Source organism: Wyeomyia smithii, chromosome 3, assembly GCF_029784165.1.
Source record: "Wyeomyia smithii strain HCP4-BCI-WySm-NY-G18 chromosome 3, ASM2978416v1, whole genome shotgun sequence".
In the NCBI taxonomy this organism is placed as follows: Eukaryota; Metazoa; Arthropoda; class Insecta; order Diptera; family Culicidae; genus Wyeomyia; species Wyeomyia smithii.
In genome coordinates, this window is record NC_073696.1 from 56,809,343 (window position 1) to 56,827,082 (window position 17,740).

Genomic DNA, 17,740 nt, shown 5'->3' on the forward strand with positions numbered 1-17,740 from the left:
AATATGAAACTTACCAAATACGTAATGAACGGAATCACTATCAGACCTAGGCCTCCAATATAACTGGAGGTGCCGATGCCTACTCCTCGTACCTGTGTGGGATACAGCTCTCCGGCAAAGGGATAAATGATAAGAAACGAAGCCGACAGAGCTGCCTTCGACAGCAGGTAAAGTATCAACGTTTCCGTCACCGCATCTTCGGGCAGGACAACGGTTGCAACGCAACTAATCCCGCTGAAATAAAAAATCACAAAATCATTTCATAAAGCATGCATTAACACTCCACATACCCCAAGATCATCAGCATACACATTGGCCACCGTCGGCCCCAGCGATCCATAGCAATCCAGCATATCACGTAGCTGGGAATTTCCACCAGTGACGAGAGGAAAAAGCTAAGGTACTGATTTTCCCCCAAGGATGGGCCATAGTAGCTCAACCCAAGATACACGGTTTCGTTGACGAACCAGTTCAGGGTGATTAGAATAGTTTTCAGTCTCATATTGGGTGTCCGACAGAGGTCGAACGCACCGATTGATACCTCCTCCTTCTTTACTGTACGACTTTTTTCCGCCAGAACTCGTTCCTGCAGTTTGTTTTTGAATGCAGTGGGAAACTTCTTACCGTTAACTTTCGCCATCTGCTCGAGAATTTTCAAGGCCTCTTCCAGTTTACCCTTCATTAACAGCCACCGCGGTGATTCGGGCATTATAATCAAATAGAGAAAATACAGCAAAAATGGTACCGATGTGTACAGCGTCAGTTCGACCCAATCTCGGACCAGATAAGTCACACCGGCCAACATCATCAACCCGAAGGTGTAGAACGTGCACGTCATAACAGTAACGAACGACCGATAATTGGGTCCCACCAGTTCCAGTGCTATGATGAACGGAATTTGGTACACGGCGGGAATCGTCAGTCCCACGATGACACGACTAAAGGCCCACATGCGAAAATCGGAGCTGGCGGCCGTGATGAAACTACCCAGTAGCAGTGTTGCCAGGCAGGAAAAGTACGACGTTCTACGACCGGCGCGATCGTTCAGCATACCGAATAGGTACACCCCGACCGGGCCCCCCGTGTTCAGAGCCACCAACCCTAGCGTAGGATAGATATCGTACTCGCAGACCAAATCGAACTGGAAGTTTGCAAACAAAAAAGAATACATCCAATTTGTAGATTTTATTTAACTACGCAGTTTGTTAGTAGCTTAAGAATTTTTATAATATGTAATTATTAGTACCATAAGTTTGTATGGCCAATCACAAATGGTGATTTGTATGCGTTCGCGATTGGGACTTATCAATCGACAGTTTTAGCGCTCACGTCAATCTGCGGTGTTACGGCAGTATACAGTTGGGTCTGCATCGTTATTTGCTCTTTATTAGTATCTGATGTCTGCTGCGTATACCTTCAACTCATATGACCTGTTATAAAAGCAGCTAAATTTCAGAAGCTCCTGAAACACTCAAAGCCATTTCAATGGCAAATTCTACAATAAAACTGATCCCACATAACCTTTCCCCTTTCACTACATTAGATTTACATAAAGTGGCCAACCTTGAACCAGTGCCACCGGTTCGTAAAAGTGACTTTATCATTGTAAATGGATTACTCTCGGATTCAGTTAAACCGATCAGCACGTGGAAAAAATAAGCGCAAATACTCACATCAATCACAATCGATGATTTCACCTCGGTGGTGTTGTATTCCCATCCATCACGGCACTGTTCCACTGGCCACGAACTGTTGGGGAAAACCGACTCCGCATCGGTGTTAGACAGAATATCTTTCCAATCCACTGCGTACCGAGTGCACTTGCTGAACTCTTCAACTCCATCGCTCTGCAATCAAAAAAGCTTCCATAATTTTAAAAAGTCTATTTCGTTATAGAAGAAAAGGAAAATTTTTTTCGAAAGAGAAAATTATACTCCGTTTGAAAACGGGCATGGAATGGAGCGAAACATCACACAAACGACGGATTATGTGCGCCTGAAGGAAAAGGGAAATGGAACGTTTATATTTCTCTAGTCACGTGGTGCAAAAGGAAAACGCTATGTATGTACTCAACTGTCTGACACTATACCGCTATGCACTTGAATTTCACACACCGCTGGAGGTGACCAACCGCAAAAACTTACGTAACGTTGATTCTAAATTCTGTCACTCCGAAGGGTGGAACAGTATGAATGAACTATAAAAATAACCGCAGCCGACTTACTCAAAACCACTACACCAGACTACACTACAATACATTTCTTCTGCGTAAGAGTCTAGCTGTTCGTTAGAACAGTTCATTCATAAATGTTCTTTAAAAACTTGCAAACAGTTCATTCATAAATGTTCTTTAAAAACTTGCAAACAATTAGCACTAATTCATAGCTAATTCTGTACCACGCACTAAGCAGCTGTAAACGCGCTGATTCATCTGTAATTGATAGCTTCCACTATATCGTTACCAGTTACCCGCTGTTTACACTCGAGTGCCAGTAATTACCTCAACCACTGGAATGCCGTACTGCCTTCTCTCCTCTACGCTGAAATTTTGAAGCTCCGGTATTACGCACCAATAGTCGCCGGGAACGTCCGTCATAAACAGCTGATTGAAGGCACAGAACCCACAAGGAATGCAGGCCGGAAGACATATTAGCCATAGTAGCAGTTTTTGGTACCTTCCGAATTCTCCTATCGCCGGTAGCAGTTCATCTAGGTCAAATGGTTCCTGTTGGCGAAGCGATAGGATGTTATAAATTGTTAATACATAGATATTATTATATTGATATTGATATTGTTGATGTTATAGCACCTTTATAGATAAATATGCCCATACAGAAAAATGTGAACCAGTCAGGACGATGTCAGATGACGATGCAGTCTACTTTTTGAACTTAAACTTACAAAGAAGCAGCTTCATAAGTAGGTATTATATAAACCAATAAAGTTTTTTAATTGAACACTAGGGCGCCAATTGAAAGTGCTCTTTATATGAAGTAGGGTAACGGGGGTATTTTGGCCCCCATGCATATTTTGGCCCACCCAGTAACATTTTACGCATTTTATCTGAAAAATTCAATGAATATTAGAAAACTATGCATGCAACATTGAATAACACACCTAAGAGCATACTACACTATAATTTTCGGCGAAAAACTGGCTCTAGGTAGTGTTATTTTGGAATTAGTTCATACATGATATTCAAAGTCATGGCTGAGTCAACCCAACGTCAAGAGGAAGTGGTAATATACAAGTCAACGTCCGGAAGCTATTGTAACAAATATGTATGCTTATGAAACAATTCGTTGTTGTAGTAACATCAATAAAATGTCATAGAAACAGTTTGTATACTCTAACATGTTAGAAAGAGGAAAAAGTGGTTAAACGCATGGCCGAAATATGTTTACCTCTTTCTGAAGCAAACATATTCTGGCCATGCCAAGTTTTGACATCTCTTTGATTACCGTTCGGCCGTTGCACGTGAACAAAGAAGCAGCTTGTGACAATTTACAGGTAATTACTTCTTAATTTACCACATTTAACAATATGAAATTAGATGAGAATGCCTGTCAAACCGCTATTAGCCAAATCATTTCATTTTTAGATGCCTAAAAATTACAAAAATTCACAGCAGAAGGATGTTCTCCTCAAACCCACTATTTTTGCTCTGAAAATACCGATGATGATTTTAAATATAATTAGTCCGAACTATTTCCATACACGTCTGTAGATATAAAGGTGGGCCAAAGTAAAAATTTGGTGGACCAAAATATGTTTTTAGTACTTCGTATAAATTTTGATATTTCTAGGATATTTTTCAATATATTGCATTGTTGAACGGTGTATTTTAAAATAGACACTTAGCTTTTAACAATGGTATAATAGAGCAAGTATTTATGTTGAAAAATTGTCTTTGTTTTTAATGAACTGTGCGAACATTTCCCAAAGCTGGCCAAAATACCCCCGTTATCCTATTTCTTGAATTCGATGTTTCATATCATTGTGTCAAAGCATCAGTCATAATTTACGAAATGATAATAACAGTTTTATCGAAGAAATGTATATTCGATTTCGTCTATAGGAGGCGTTTGCCCATAAATCTTTCTGTTGATCAGATTTACAGCCAACAGCGCGCTTTTTCGGTTCCGTTCTGAAACAAAGATATCCGTATTATCGGATTCTATCCGGAAAATTTTAACTTGCCAGGGACGTCACCTCGATCAGTGGTTTTGCAAAACTTTTGTGCGGGAAGTTGCCCATAATCCGTGCATGAGGATGCTTTCATAGAATCACTTTTCGCAGACGAATCCCTATGACGGTGTTTTGGTTACATTGATTTTTTTAGCAATATCATAATCCGACAACCCTGGGTTTACCCGAATCGTTCTCAGTGCCGAACAAGCTTCCGATCCTTAGTTCTACTGCAACACTTGCTATGATCCTACCGGTCGATATGGTATGTCCCCGGTATGTCTTTCATGGAAGTGTTTAAAAACGCTGCATACGGTCATTTTAGCTAATTTCAACAATTTCTCAATTTTTGAACTGGATACAAATTTCGAATTCTTTTTATGTCCATGGTCATCAAAGTTAGCAGAGGGGTGGCAAAAAATAAATAACACCGAAACGAAAAAAATGAAATATCTTTGATCAAAGTTTGTGTGCAAGTTATGACGTTTGTAACTTGCATTCAAATAAATGTTGAAAAATAACACTTTATTATTATTATTATTATTTATTTCGCTTACCTTTCGACAACACTCTCGCTTGTGAAATGAACAAAACGGTTTGAGCTTTTTTTTCTTCCCCTTCCAATATTCAAGATTTTTGAAGGGGGGAAGGGGGACATAAAATGAAAATAAAATTTGTAACGGCCTTATTACTGAGACAAATCGCGCCAAATGAGCTATGGTCGATTGTAGACCATTTTTGATTTGAATGAAACTTTGCACACGTATTTGGCTTAGCAAACTGAGCATTTTTCAAGTGTATTTTCCGAAATATCAATAATTTTTCGAGCTTAAATTCAAAATAACTTGAAAAGCGATGTTTCTAGAATGTTAACTACGAAGAGCTTTTTTATTCAACATGACTCTCTGCATCTTTTGAAATAATCAGAATACAAATATTTTGAAAAATGTTTTAATTAAAATTTTTATAAAAAATTTAATCTACCATAAAAGAAATCATTTTTTATTTCTCCATTCTGGACTTTTTTTTTAAAGTTGCGGACAACCGTGGACATTTTTTATGATGAAAAATTTGAAAACGTTTGGTTTATTTATAGATTAAGCATAAAAAGTGTCAGCAAAAATAAAAATAATAATTTCTGATTCAGCCCAAAATCACCTGGGCTAGAAAAGTCGTAAATGAAAAAAAAAACCTTCGAAATTCAGCCTAAACGGGCTGAGAAACGTACCAGAATATCAGAGAAGGGCAAAGCAGAAATTGATTCCGATTTTTTCTGTAATTGGATCCGAAGTTGGAAGAGACTATGAACAAAAATGATTTCGCACGGTGCAGGAAATTTTTGTCAATTGAGCGTCAAAAAAAAGGGTCGAAAGCTACTATCAAAAATGTATCCCATTGCAACCATCCCCCCCCCCCCCATGCACTACAGAAAGTTTCTGGTAGATAAAAATACGGTGGTGATGGACGCCGAGAGCTGCCTCACCCTGGATGGCAACGACTGGCAGGGAACTTCGTATTTCACTTTTTGCCTTTCTCCTAGAAAGGTATAGCAATCACTGGCAAAACCGAAGGTAAAAAAGGGCTCCATTGGACATGTGGTTCAAAAGTTATTTAAAGGAACTTGTTCTGAAGACTATTTAATCTCACTTAATCAGTGCCATATGGGAGGTCTAGTTGCTGTTATGTTCAAAAATGTGAAATCCAGCTATGAAAAAAAAAAACATTTTCCGAGGACTACTTGGTTCACTCACTCTTCTCAGAGATGGCTGAACCGATTTCCACAAAATTACTGTCAAATGAAAGGTCCAGTTGCCTCATAACACCCTATTGAATTTTACTGTAGTCGATCAGGAAACTTCATTATCTCAGAAACTACACAACCGATTCGAACAATACTGATACCAGATGAACGGGATAGTTAGTGTCTGATGAATTATTATGATTGAACATGTGGTTCAAAAGTTGTAAAAAGAAAGTCATATTTGAAATAAAAAAAAATCCAACTATAAATAATCGAATCTAAAATGATGTTTTATCGAATGATTTATAATCGAGTCTATATATTATCGAATCCAACCTAAATATGGGTCCAGTGACGTTTCGGTTATAGCATGATCAAGAAAAATTTTTTTTTGCACCATATATTTTAAACATACAGTCAGGTTTTTTTTACGCAGGGGATACGTACCTCGTAAAAAAACCGCGTAAAAAAAACCGCCGTAATTCGAAAATCCGCGTAAAAAAAACCGCGCTAATTCAAAAATCCGCGTTAATTCTAAAATCCGCGTAAAAAAAACACGTTTTTTTTTTCAAATCCGCGTAAAGTAGTCCAGCAAGAAGGGCTTTAGAAAAAAACCCGAGACGCTCTAGAACCAGTATTTAAAATTGTCCTCTTTGACGGTCATTCCGGATCTCACGGTGGGCGGAGAGTATTTTTTGGACTAAGTCTTTTACTAGATAATCACTTAAACGTTTGGTTCCAACCCACGTTAATTCGGAAATTCGTGAAAATTTTTTTGAATTAGCGCGGTATCGCGTAAAAAAACCGCGTTAATTCAAAAATCACAGTTTATTTTCACAGTGAGATAGTCAGCCTGTGTCTTCGAGAAAGTAGTGGCAGATGGTTTTGTTGGCAACTGTTTTGAAGGTGGTAAATTTCCATCTCTTATATATCTCTTTATATGGAAAGTTCACTTAGATCACAGTTTTCAACATAACTTTTTTTCAAGATTTTCTACATATTTTCTATCTTCTACAAAGTTATCAACCATACAGAAATACTTATTTTTACTGAACATTTCACTTCGCTATAGTATATAAGCCCATAAAAATCGCACAATCCTTTAGAAGGATTGGAAAATGTAAAAAATCATGGGAAAAGGTAACTTTTTTTCAAGATTTTCTACATATTTTCTATCTTCTACAAAGTTATCAACCATACAGAAATACTTATTTTCACTGAACATTTCACTTCGCTATAGTATATAAGCCCATAAAAATCGCACAATCCTTTAGAAGGATTGGAAAATGTAAAGAATCATGGGAAAAGGTAATGATGTAAAATGTGAATTTTTGATCAAAGTTTAACGCATGACGGTTCATTAACTTTACCCTTCGTTTTGTGCGGCTATTGTAATGAAAATATGAATGATAATAAAGTTATTTCATATTAATAAAAAAATCAGTTGACTTTTATTATTATTCAGAAGTAAAACAGCCAATTTTAATCAAATAGCAGATACGCGTGTTTCGACTAGTACTTGAAGTCTTCTAGATTGCTCTAATCGCAATTTGAAGCACTGAAAAAGACTATAAATCGTAGTAAAAATATGCGTATCTGCGATTTGAGAAAAAAATCCGGGCTACTTCGTGATTAGGGCGAAACTTGATAGGAAACAAGGCAACGATTCGCCCTTATCACGAAGTAATCCGGATTATTGGTTATTTCACTTCTGTAAAATAATAGAAATAAAGGTTACTAAATTTTTCTTTTCCTTATAATTCGATGTGATTCTGCTAAGACACTTATTTCAATAGTGTTGTTTCAACTTTGCCAAAGGAATTGGGAACAAACAATGGAGAAAAATACTAAGCTTGTTGTTGTCTTTTTTTAGTTTTTACATTTTTCAATCCTCGTAGAAAATTTTGGGATTTTCATGGGCTATTTTCGCTGAAAATCGTTAGACGCTATTTCCAAAAAAAAACAAATGTACGAATTTTCATACAAAAAAATTTCTACCTTAAAACAATCAAAAAGACTGTATTAGACAAATGATTTTATATAATTTTCTAAGTAGAATAGATGGTTTTCCATAATATCAATTAGTCGTATTTTTGCGTACTAATGAGTAATTTGAAATTCAATTGACCCTTGAAAAACTGTTAATGGTTCAGTAACTGTAGCGGGATAAAATGTTTGACAAGAAGATGTATTTCCGAAGATTTAATAAGTTTATGGACCATAGAAAAAATATGTAGAAAATCTTTTAAAAAAATTATGTTGAAAATCACTTTCCATATAAAACTATTTTTATCTTTTTAATTACAAGAGATAGATATTTGACACCTTGGACAAATTTGCTAGCAAAAGCATCTGCGACAACTTTCTCAAGACACTGGTTTGCTGTTGCATAAAATAAAAAATTCTTTATATCACTTTTAGGCAGTGTTGTTAGTCTCACTCATAAACAACATGCAACATGTCAGGTTCTCGTTGCTACCGATATAACACACTAGAGTATTCTCCATTCAAGCTATTTCTCGTTCTTGTTTGCTCGCATTCGTTCTCGAGCTAATATACGATATAATATACACACTCGCGCCTACTCTCCTACTCGCGTCTACTCCCTTACTCGCAAGCACAACCAGCCGAAGACAGTTGTTTCAAGATGCATTTCGATGTATGCGGAGGCACATAAAAAATATTTCAAATAGGGTATCTAACTATTTCTAGAGTGGTTTGCTTCGACGGGTTTTGCATTAGACTGCTGCAAAAAAAAATAACAAAGCGGTCCGATACCCTACACGTTCAGTATGCGATACTTTACAGATTCTTCGCCCACTTTCGGCTGTAGGTGCACGAAGCAAAACCAGGTAGATGAAGAAAGCAATTTTGTTTTCGAGCATATTTTCTCAAGCATTTCTCCTTGCCGAGCAATTTTAGTCGAGTACTCCTACTCGCGCTGTGTAGCAAGACTGAAGAGTTTTTGCGTGCCGGTGAAGCAGCGGCAGCTGCTCCGGCGAGTGCATGAAGAATAAAGGGTATCTCGAAAGCGGGTGTGCAAAAGACTTGAGAAGCGTAGCATATGTCTCGTTCTCAAGCAGAAAGGAGAAGAAAGGTTTTGCTTTTCGCTCGCTTCACAACGCTACTGTCGTCCATTTTAAAAGAAGCGCAAAAAACTATTCCGAATAAAGTATAGCACTAATTTTAAATATAAGGACGTTATTGATTCAGAGCACGAAATCAGCAAAATAAAACACTGTGCACTGATACTATTGGCAGAAAAATTAATATTAACATTTAATTCGACGTTGAATAGTAATAGTTTTTTGACGTTGACTAACGTCTATATCGAAGTTAGGCGCCTGAATTTGAAAATCTAGTAATTCAACCAGGGAAAACCAGGGAAAAGTGGTCAGGTTTTAAGCGCTTATTTTTCAGTCATTTATTTGTTATTTGTTATTTATTGTTAAATCATCTGACACATTGGTGGTCCTAATGATAATATATATTACTAACTAAATGCTAATTAATATTTACAAACGATAAGAAACACTTTAAAAATAATTGAAACACGCTTCAAAAACAATTAAACCTGTCGTCTACGAAGAATTTGTTTGAATGTTGTTACTGAGATGTTAAAATCGAATGAATCTGCTACGACGTTGAAGCTAGCTGACATGAAACGAACGGGGTCGTGTTGCCCATATGATGCAGTGCGATGCGGTAGCGATAGAAAGTTTCTCCGCCTTAAAGACCTTTCCGGAGCATACAAATTTAACTGCTGCAGAATTTTCGGGGCGTCAATTTCACCGGTTAAAATTTTGAAGACAAACACAGCCTGTGTATCGAAACGTCTTTGCTGTAGTTTTTCCATGCCCAAAAGCTGGCAGCGATCCGAGTACGCCGGTAGCTGCTGCGGGTCTCGCCACGGAAGAAAACGTAAAGCGTACCGTACAAATTTCCTTTGCACGGATTCAATTTTTGCAATCCAGTTTGCGTTGAATGGACACCACACTACGGAGTTTGTTTCAAGGACAGATCGCACCAGAGAGTAGAATAATGATCGGAGGCACAGTGGATCATGAAAATCCGAGGCTACCTTGGAAATAAAACCGAGTTGTCGGTTCGCCTTTGCTATGATCTCATTATAGTGTGGCCTGAAGGACAGGGCTGAATCCAACGTAACACCCAAATCTCGGAACTGGTTAACCCTTGTCAGAGTTCGACCAAGCATAGTATAGCTGAACATTTCCGGAACATTTTTCCTATGGAACGAAATCACACAGCATTTCAGCATACTAACTGTCAACAGGTTAATGGAGCACCACTTTAAAAAAACGTCGACTAGTCGCTGAAGTTCGAGACAGTCTGAAGTATTTCTTATCGTCTTGAACAACTTTACATCGTCTGCAAAAAACATTCGGCAATTTTCTGGCAACACTAACGATACATCATTTATGTACAAGGCAAAGAGCAGTGGTCCTAAATTACTGCCCTGCGGAACGCCTGATACATTTGAAAAATGAGCAGAATGTTGCTATCCAATCTTCACGTAGAGTGTACGATTTACCAAATAGGACCTCAGCCATTGTACCAGAGCGGGGGCCATTCCAAGTTTCTCCATCTTAGCGAGCAGTATACCATGGTCGACGCAGTCAAATGCAGCTTTCAAATCAGTATAAACCGCATCAATTTGGGATCCTTCGGTCATATTCTGCAGGCACGTTGCAGTGAATTGAACGAGGTTAGTAGCGGTAGAGCGTTTTGGATAAAAACCATGCTGATCGATCGAGATATAGTGTTTACAACTAGCGAAAAATGCATCATAAAAAACGATTTCAAATACTTTTGAACAAGCGCAAAGAGAGGTTATGCCTCTGTAATTCTGCACGTTGCGTTTGTCACCTTTTTTGTGCACCGGAAACATGGTCGATATTTTCCAACTGGTTGGAAAAACACATCGTCGAAGCGACAAGTTAAATAGCAAGCATAGTGGGCGTACGAAAACAGCTTTACATTTTTTCAGGACGCAAGATGGAATGCCATCATGCCCAGGAGCGAAAGAGGAATTCATTTTGTCGATTGCAGCTTCCACTTGGCGGTCGGTAACCGTGAATGAGCTGAAGTCAATGACATCTCTGGGGATACCACCTAAAGCTGAATCTATTTCTGTAGTTGTAGCAGTAGAGCAGCGGAAGATCTGCTGAAAATGTTGAGCAAATAAAGCACACTTTTCGAATGTCGTGTTTCCTTGACGATTGTTCAAAAACATGTTCTTCGGTAGACCTTCTTCTTTCCTTTTTCTGTTAACAAACAACCAAAAACGTCGGGGGTTTCGTCTGATACAACTCTGCATCCGAAGAGCATACCGTTTGTACAGGTAGCGATTATAAATCCGAGATTTATAATCAGGTTTTCGAAGTTTTGGCCTAAATCGATCAGAAATTATTTTACGGTTAAATTTATGTAACAAAAACAAACTATTGTTTGAGATACACTATTGAAAAATTGGTAATTAATATCGATTGTCTAAATCATACCGCGCAGCCAATCACTACCTCTCTTCCCAAGCACAGTCGACACTAACGGATACAATCGATCTGACTTTGTTGTTATTGTTGTTGTCACTTTCTGTTTCCGATGCTTATTTACGTTCCTTGTCATTCCTAACTAACTGACGAAGCCTTGGTATAAAAGGTACCGTTCGAACATTTCACCCCATCAGTTTCATTACTAAACCGTACCGGTTACATACGGACGCTAGGTGTTTGCAGCTGAAAGGAGGAAAGACAAAATAGTACCGGTCATCTCGTGCCGGTTTCACCCGGTGGCTGTTAGTAGTACATGGCTACTGCAAAATACTGAAATGGCTGGAATTCTGGACGGACTAACAAGTAAACAAGAATAATCGGCAACTGGCACCTTTTGGTGCCTCGAAATTTTGTAAAAGAAGCGTTGCAATTCCCTCTACTATCTGTTTTAATGGAATATAAGAATACGGTAGTCAACGTCATGCGGTCGTGTCTTGAATACCACCCTCCTACTATTTAGGGACATCCTATCTCTTCAGTGTCTTCGGCAAAGTTGATAATCATTCAAAATTAAATTAAAGCAGTAATCTCGCCAGAAAGAAAAATGCAGTGTGGAGGGGCACTGTAGAATTAAGATTGAAGGAAGGGTATGTGGTGGGGAACCTGAGAATAAACCCTACTAAGATTCGAACCCATTACCATCCGCATGTCAAAGCGGACTCTGTTACCTTGCGGCTACGGAGTCCGTGATATGTTCTGACGCGTGTCGTTTTTTATTGTTGATATTATTCCCCACATGAGAAACGACGCGTATCGCGCCACATCGCCTTCTGTATGACATCGGCCTTAGAGTATGCAGAAGTGCGTCAAAAGGTCGCACAATAAGTGCTCGCCGGGTTCGTCGTTTCTACGTTGGCCTATGGGAAAGCTCGATTAGGTTTCTGAAAAGGCTATCTCTGCTTAGAGCACCAAAATTCACAGCAATGGTTGAACAACTACAATCTTTCATTTTTTACATTTTGAGCTCTCGAAACGTACACTCGAGGATTTCACTTTGCACGAACTGAAAATTTCAGAGTGATAGAATATTAATAATGATGATAGAATTTTTTTCGGGTACAACCTGTGAAAATCGCTCATACTCCTCTAAACACCATCTGAAGGATCTCTTCGAGAGATTATTTGCTAGCTCTACCTGCAAATTGGGTCTACGACATATTACGGTTGTATGTAATAAGCTATGCCATTAACACTGCATTCGAAATGTTTCGATAACTTTCCAAAAACAAATAACCTTCGCTTTTCGCACGAATCACAAGCTTCGAATGTAATGTTTTAAAACCATTTTCGATTATCTGACGATCTATATGAAATGAAATTAAATCATCCTTAGGGTAATCTTGTTACTACTATGAGTTGTAACGCGCTAATTTTCTTCTGCATTCACAACGCACTGCAATATATTTACTGTATCCACCTTATTTCTGATTCACTGTTTTTTGCACGTCGAAATTGTGCTACAAAATATGAGCTCCCGAGGCCGTCATTGAATATATTTTTCATTGTTTATTGGAACACTCCGGTCGGTGCATAACCCCATGTACAAACACGAATGCTTACTTCAGACTCGATTTTCTCGCTTTCTTCCTCCAAGGGTTCACTGTTGGCGTCCATTTTTGCGCTCCTCCGACAACTTCCACTGTAGATACCCGACCAGACCGAACTCGATTATTCAATTAAAGCTCTGCGTCGCGACGGTCTACCCTTTTCGCACTGTTTTGTTGGCTACCTCGATATCGATCGATCGAAGGCAAGTTCTAGAGCGAGGCCCTTTCGGGAATATCCAGCACTTGCATTGACAATCACCACACACGCTTCGCTGATCATCTGACGGATTCGAGCTAAACCGCCTGGTCGGCAAACAGGAATCACAATGCAATCGAAAGCGAATCACTGCAACGCTCATGGGCAATGTTGGATTTCACGCAAAACTAGTTACGCAACGCACGTAGTGCATTAATTGGAAACCATTTTTCGCTTTGCCCGGCGCACAATTACAACGAGAATTGTATTTCTAAATGCTTGGAACCAAAACTATCCAGTCGTACGTCTCGAACTCTACTGGCCGCAGCTGGCATACGCGAATGGTCTTTGGCACCGTCAGGACATCCGGACATAACCGACCGTGAACGATGGCCATCGAATGGATTGAAACAGCAGCAATACGGGACACCGAACAACTAATCCAATTATCTCATTCATAACAAAAATATAAACAACATGCGTTCTCAGACCGAAGGGGCAACTGCTCCCGAACGGCGGCACAGATCCGGCCAACGGTTCAGTATGTAAATCATTCGCGCGCTGGAAACACGATTGTTCCTTAGAACGCGCGAAAACACAATCAACTACGCAACTAAACGTGGTGCGCTTGAATCACTGACTGACTGCCCAGGCGGCGGATTTTTACTCAATCAATAAGTTGTAGCTGAGAAAATCTAGATAACTAGTCGTAACTTATTAAAGTAAGTACGCTAAAGAGAAGGGAAGTAAGCAAATCTATCCGTTTATGTTGCTATGCCCTGGAAGATAGGGGTAAGACTTTGTTATGTTTTAAGAGAGGCCCGATAAACAGTGAAACTGTAATTGTTCATTCGCTCTACTGAAATCTAATTTTGTGAGAAGGATAAAAGCATGGTCACTTATTTGAATTGTACCACAAAAATCGACAGACATACATTTTACCCCTTAAACCGGAATCGTCTTAAATCGAAATAACTTGATGCAGATCTATTCACACCACCACTCGCAGTGAATTAATCCCGCACTAACGAGAATCGCTTTCGACTATCGGTATCTAGTCAAATGATCGGCAACATTTGCACACTTCATTGCTCCAATCAGATCGGAACTGTTTACTACTACTTTATCCTCCCATCCAGCCGAAGCACCTGGCAGTGGAATTATTTAAAACTGTTCTGCCCACCTCGTGGAAAAATTAATTACCTATTTACTCAAGCAGTTCCCAGTTTCCGCATGTACCGCCCGGCGGCGCTGTAATAATTTATTGATCATTTCAATTTGTTGTTATTTAAATAATTGGTGTGTGGTGAGTATTTCGTCACGATCGTGGCACTTAGTCGAGGCAAGACATTATCACGCGATAATTGAAGTGCTTGATTTGATTAGGATTTTTAATTGAGCTATAATTGAAAACGCAGTTACTGTATATAGTAATATCATAGCTGTTCTATTTTTAGAAAATTAAATTACATTTTTTTTTGCTTAACAGATAATTGATTTTTCGGGAAAAAAATCTGGTATTGCGAATAGGCGCTCTTAGGAACTTCAAAACATGGTTTTTTATCACATTTTTTCCAGGTTTTGTTATGGATTCGAACCAATTCGAATCGAATTTTTAATACTTTCGGGAGAGTTCAATAAAAAATAATGCTGACTAATTCGCTCAAGACGTGTTTTCCCACTCATCACGTAAATAACACTAACCACAGGTATTCGCAACTAAAGTTATACACAACAATCCAACCGTGTGTGGCTTTGCATTATTTAAATTAATCTTATCGTCTTTTTCAGTTACAAGTTTATATCAATTTGAATACCACAGACGGGAAATACTATCAAGTTGTATGACACAATAATGATGGAATAGCCCGTAATAACCCGGGTACGCTGAAGCTTTCATATGTGCAAAACAAGTAGTAAGCCAACAATAATGACTTTTGTTTGAAACTTTCATTTGTATTTGATATCTAAATCTTCAGAATGGATATGAAATTGTGTTCAAATACATCCTCAAAAAGAATATTTAAACAGTATTTACATTCCATTTAGCATTTGGCAGCACTCTCTACATATCAAATGAAACCTTCTTGATGCTAAGACCATGTCGAATTGAAGGACTCTTCCAACTTTTGAAAAGAAGTGACTTTTCCTTGTTGTTCATGGATTAATACGCATTTGTTTGATTTTTTTTTTTTATGAAAATAAGTATTTTTTTATATTGTATGTTTTGTCCGGAGCTATTTTGACCGTCTTTGCTTTTTCACACCTGGGTACACTCTGTGAAAACCTTCCAGCTGGTCTCGAGGTACAATACTGACTTAAGAAGCCAGTCATCGTAGCTTCGAGTCACGGCTCGGAAGAGGCTTCTAGTGTTGTTAGTTTTATGTTTTTTAGTAAAACTACATCTTATACTTATACATTATTTTTACATGTTGATAAAACAATGTATTTTACACAATATTGTATAAACTGTTCTCAAAAATCCCTCGTTCTTGCTTGTCAGAACATGACTAACCTTCAATAGCCGGGTGGAAGTAAATTATAGTTGCTGAAACTTTTATTCCAGAATTGATGTTCTTGATGACCATTAGTTTTGATAAACCGATAACTTCATCAAAAACTATCCATTTTTCATATTTGGCTATCAGCTTTAATCAATTTCAGTTGAACATTGTTATTTTTGCAAAAATATTGGATGCGACGATCTTTTTGTTAGCCATTTTGCAAGGTTATGTTTGTGTTTGTATGGTACAAACACATACTTTATAAGCTTCAGGCATGCATTCAAGGGCCATCTTTTTGAAAGAACATTCACGGGAATGTCTCTACAAAGCCAAAATCGGAGACATATCTATCGCAAGCGCTGCAAGAGATGTTAAATGCAGTCGGTAGACTATCTGCAACAAGCTCTCCGATTCACACCAAAGAAAACCAAAGAATTTGCATAAAATAGGTCCTTATATTATAACTTATAAAAAGAAATAAAATGAATTAGGGAAAAAAGTATTTTTGTATAGAGTCCTATCGAATACTTAAATTGTCCAAAGTAGCCCCAAGTCGGAAGCAACAAACAACTTTTTAATAGCTATATAAACTTGTTTTTTATTTCTCAACGAATTTAAATAAAATAATTCGTGACTGTTGCATACACATCCGCGTTATATAAGTGAAAATCATTAGGTTTCATAACTATAATGAGAGTTACAATTACTTAAAGTTGGAAAACCTTGGAAAAAATGTCAAAAGAAGCCCCGCGTGACGGTACTTAAAAAAAATTCTTGAAAATAAAAAACATTTAAAAAAATATCTCAAAAACTTCACTTTTATGATCTATTTCTGGCAAAAACTAATATTAGCTGAGCATTGATGCTTGTTTGAACTTGGAGGAATAAAAACTAAAAAACTTATAATTTTCTAAAACAACTAATTATTCTTTAAATTTTTTTAGTGTATACTTTTTAAAGAAAATAGTTATAAGATACGATCGCAAGGTTAATGTAGAACTTCGACAGTCTGTCTAATATTAATATATTTTTCGTTTGGGGTTAATCAATTAAAAAAAACTTCCGAACAGTATTTCCATTCCATTTTACTGTATTGTCAAGTCTTTTTATTATTTTTTTTTTTTTTTGTTAAATGGCTTCAACATTAGGCAGCACCCTCTGCAAAACAAATCGAATTTTCTGGATGTTAAGACCATACTGTTACGCGGTGAATTTTAGTGATATTTCTCTTTTAACTCTTTTTTCTTATTCAGTAATTGTAATTGAAGAAAAGCGTTGATTTTAGCTTGCTATTTACCAATGATACGGAGTTATTCTAGTTCTCTTGTTATTCTCCGCTTCGCACACAAACAATAATAGCACACTCACAGGTGTCCGGCAAGGCTGAAAGTCCGGACATGTTCAGCAATGCTTAACAGTCCTGCGGTCCGCGGGTTTTTTTTCCTCTGTGTGGACTCATCACTGCGACCAGAGACATTTTGATCTATTGTGATATTGCCCAGGTGTTTTCTGTATTCCGCACTTCATATTACTGGCAGTATCACTATTGGAGTGAATGATACGCTTTTCATTTATATCCGTGCTTGTGTGTGAGAGTTTACCCTTTCATTTCAAGCTTACTGCTCTACTATACCGCCGAGCCTCATTTCTATCCTACCAATATCGCCATATTACAATTCCCTGAACTGAGGCTAACGTTCCTAACGAACCTAACGTTCCTCTCTGGCCAGGTTTATTCTGAGAGGGACTTATTATGTCAAGAGGAAGGAGTCTTATCGAAACTAGGGTTGCTGTTATTTTATCGATATTTGATATTATCGATATTTGCTCCTCGCAATATCGATATTTTTGACCGGTATTGGCGCACTTGATATTATCGATATTTCGATATTGCTGTCCGATATTCTCGGTTGCCATCAGGGGAGTGCTGCCGTCGAAATTTTGCCTACCAATCATAAATTCATCATGGCATCAAAATTAAATTTAAAATG

The 17,740-nt window shown here is 38.0% G+C and overlaps 1 protein-coding gene across 1 annotated transcript in view; it reads right to left on the reverse strand.

The window, feature by feature from the left end:
• Positions 1–13,875, reverse strand: part of LOC129732835 (carcinine transporter) — a 21,750-nt gene extending 7,875 nt beyond the window's left edge. The window contains exons 1-5 of the mRNA XM_055694127.1: positions 13,063–13,875; positions 2,501–2,725; positions 1,674–1,847; positions 291–1,141; positions 15–234 (exon numbers count right to left, since the gene is read on the reverse strand). Coding sequence (XP_055550102.1) covers positions 15–234; positions 291–1,141; positions 1,674–1,847; positions 2,501–2,725; positions 13,063–13,116 — 1,524 coding nt within the window. The 5' untranslated portion in view covers positions 13,117–13,875. The remainder of the gene's footprint in view (positions 1–14; positions 235–290; positions 1,142–1,673; positions 1,848–2,500; positions 2,726–13,062) is intronic.
• Positions 13,876–17,740: the final 3,865 nt, after the last annotated feature.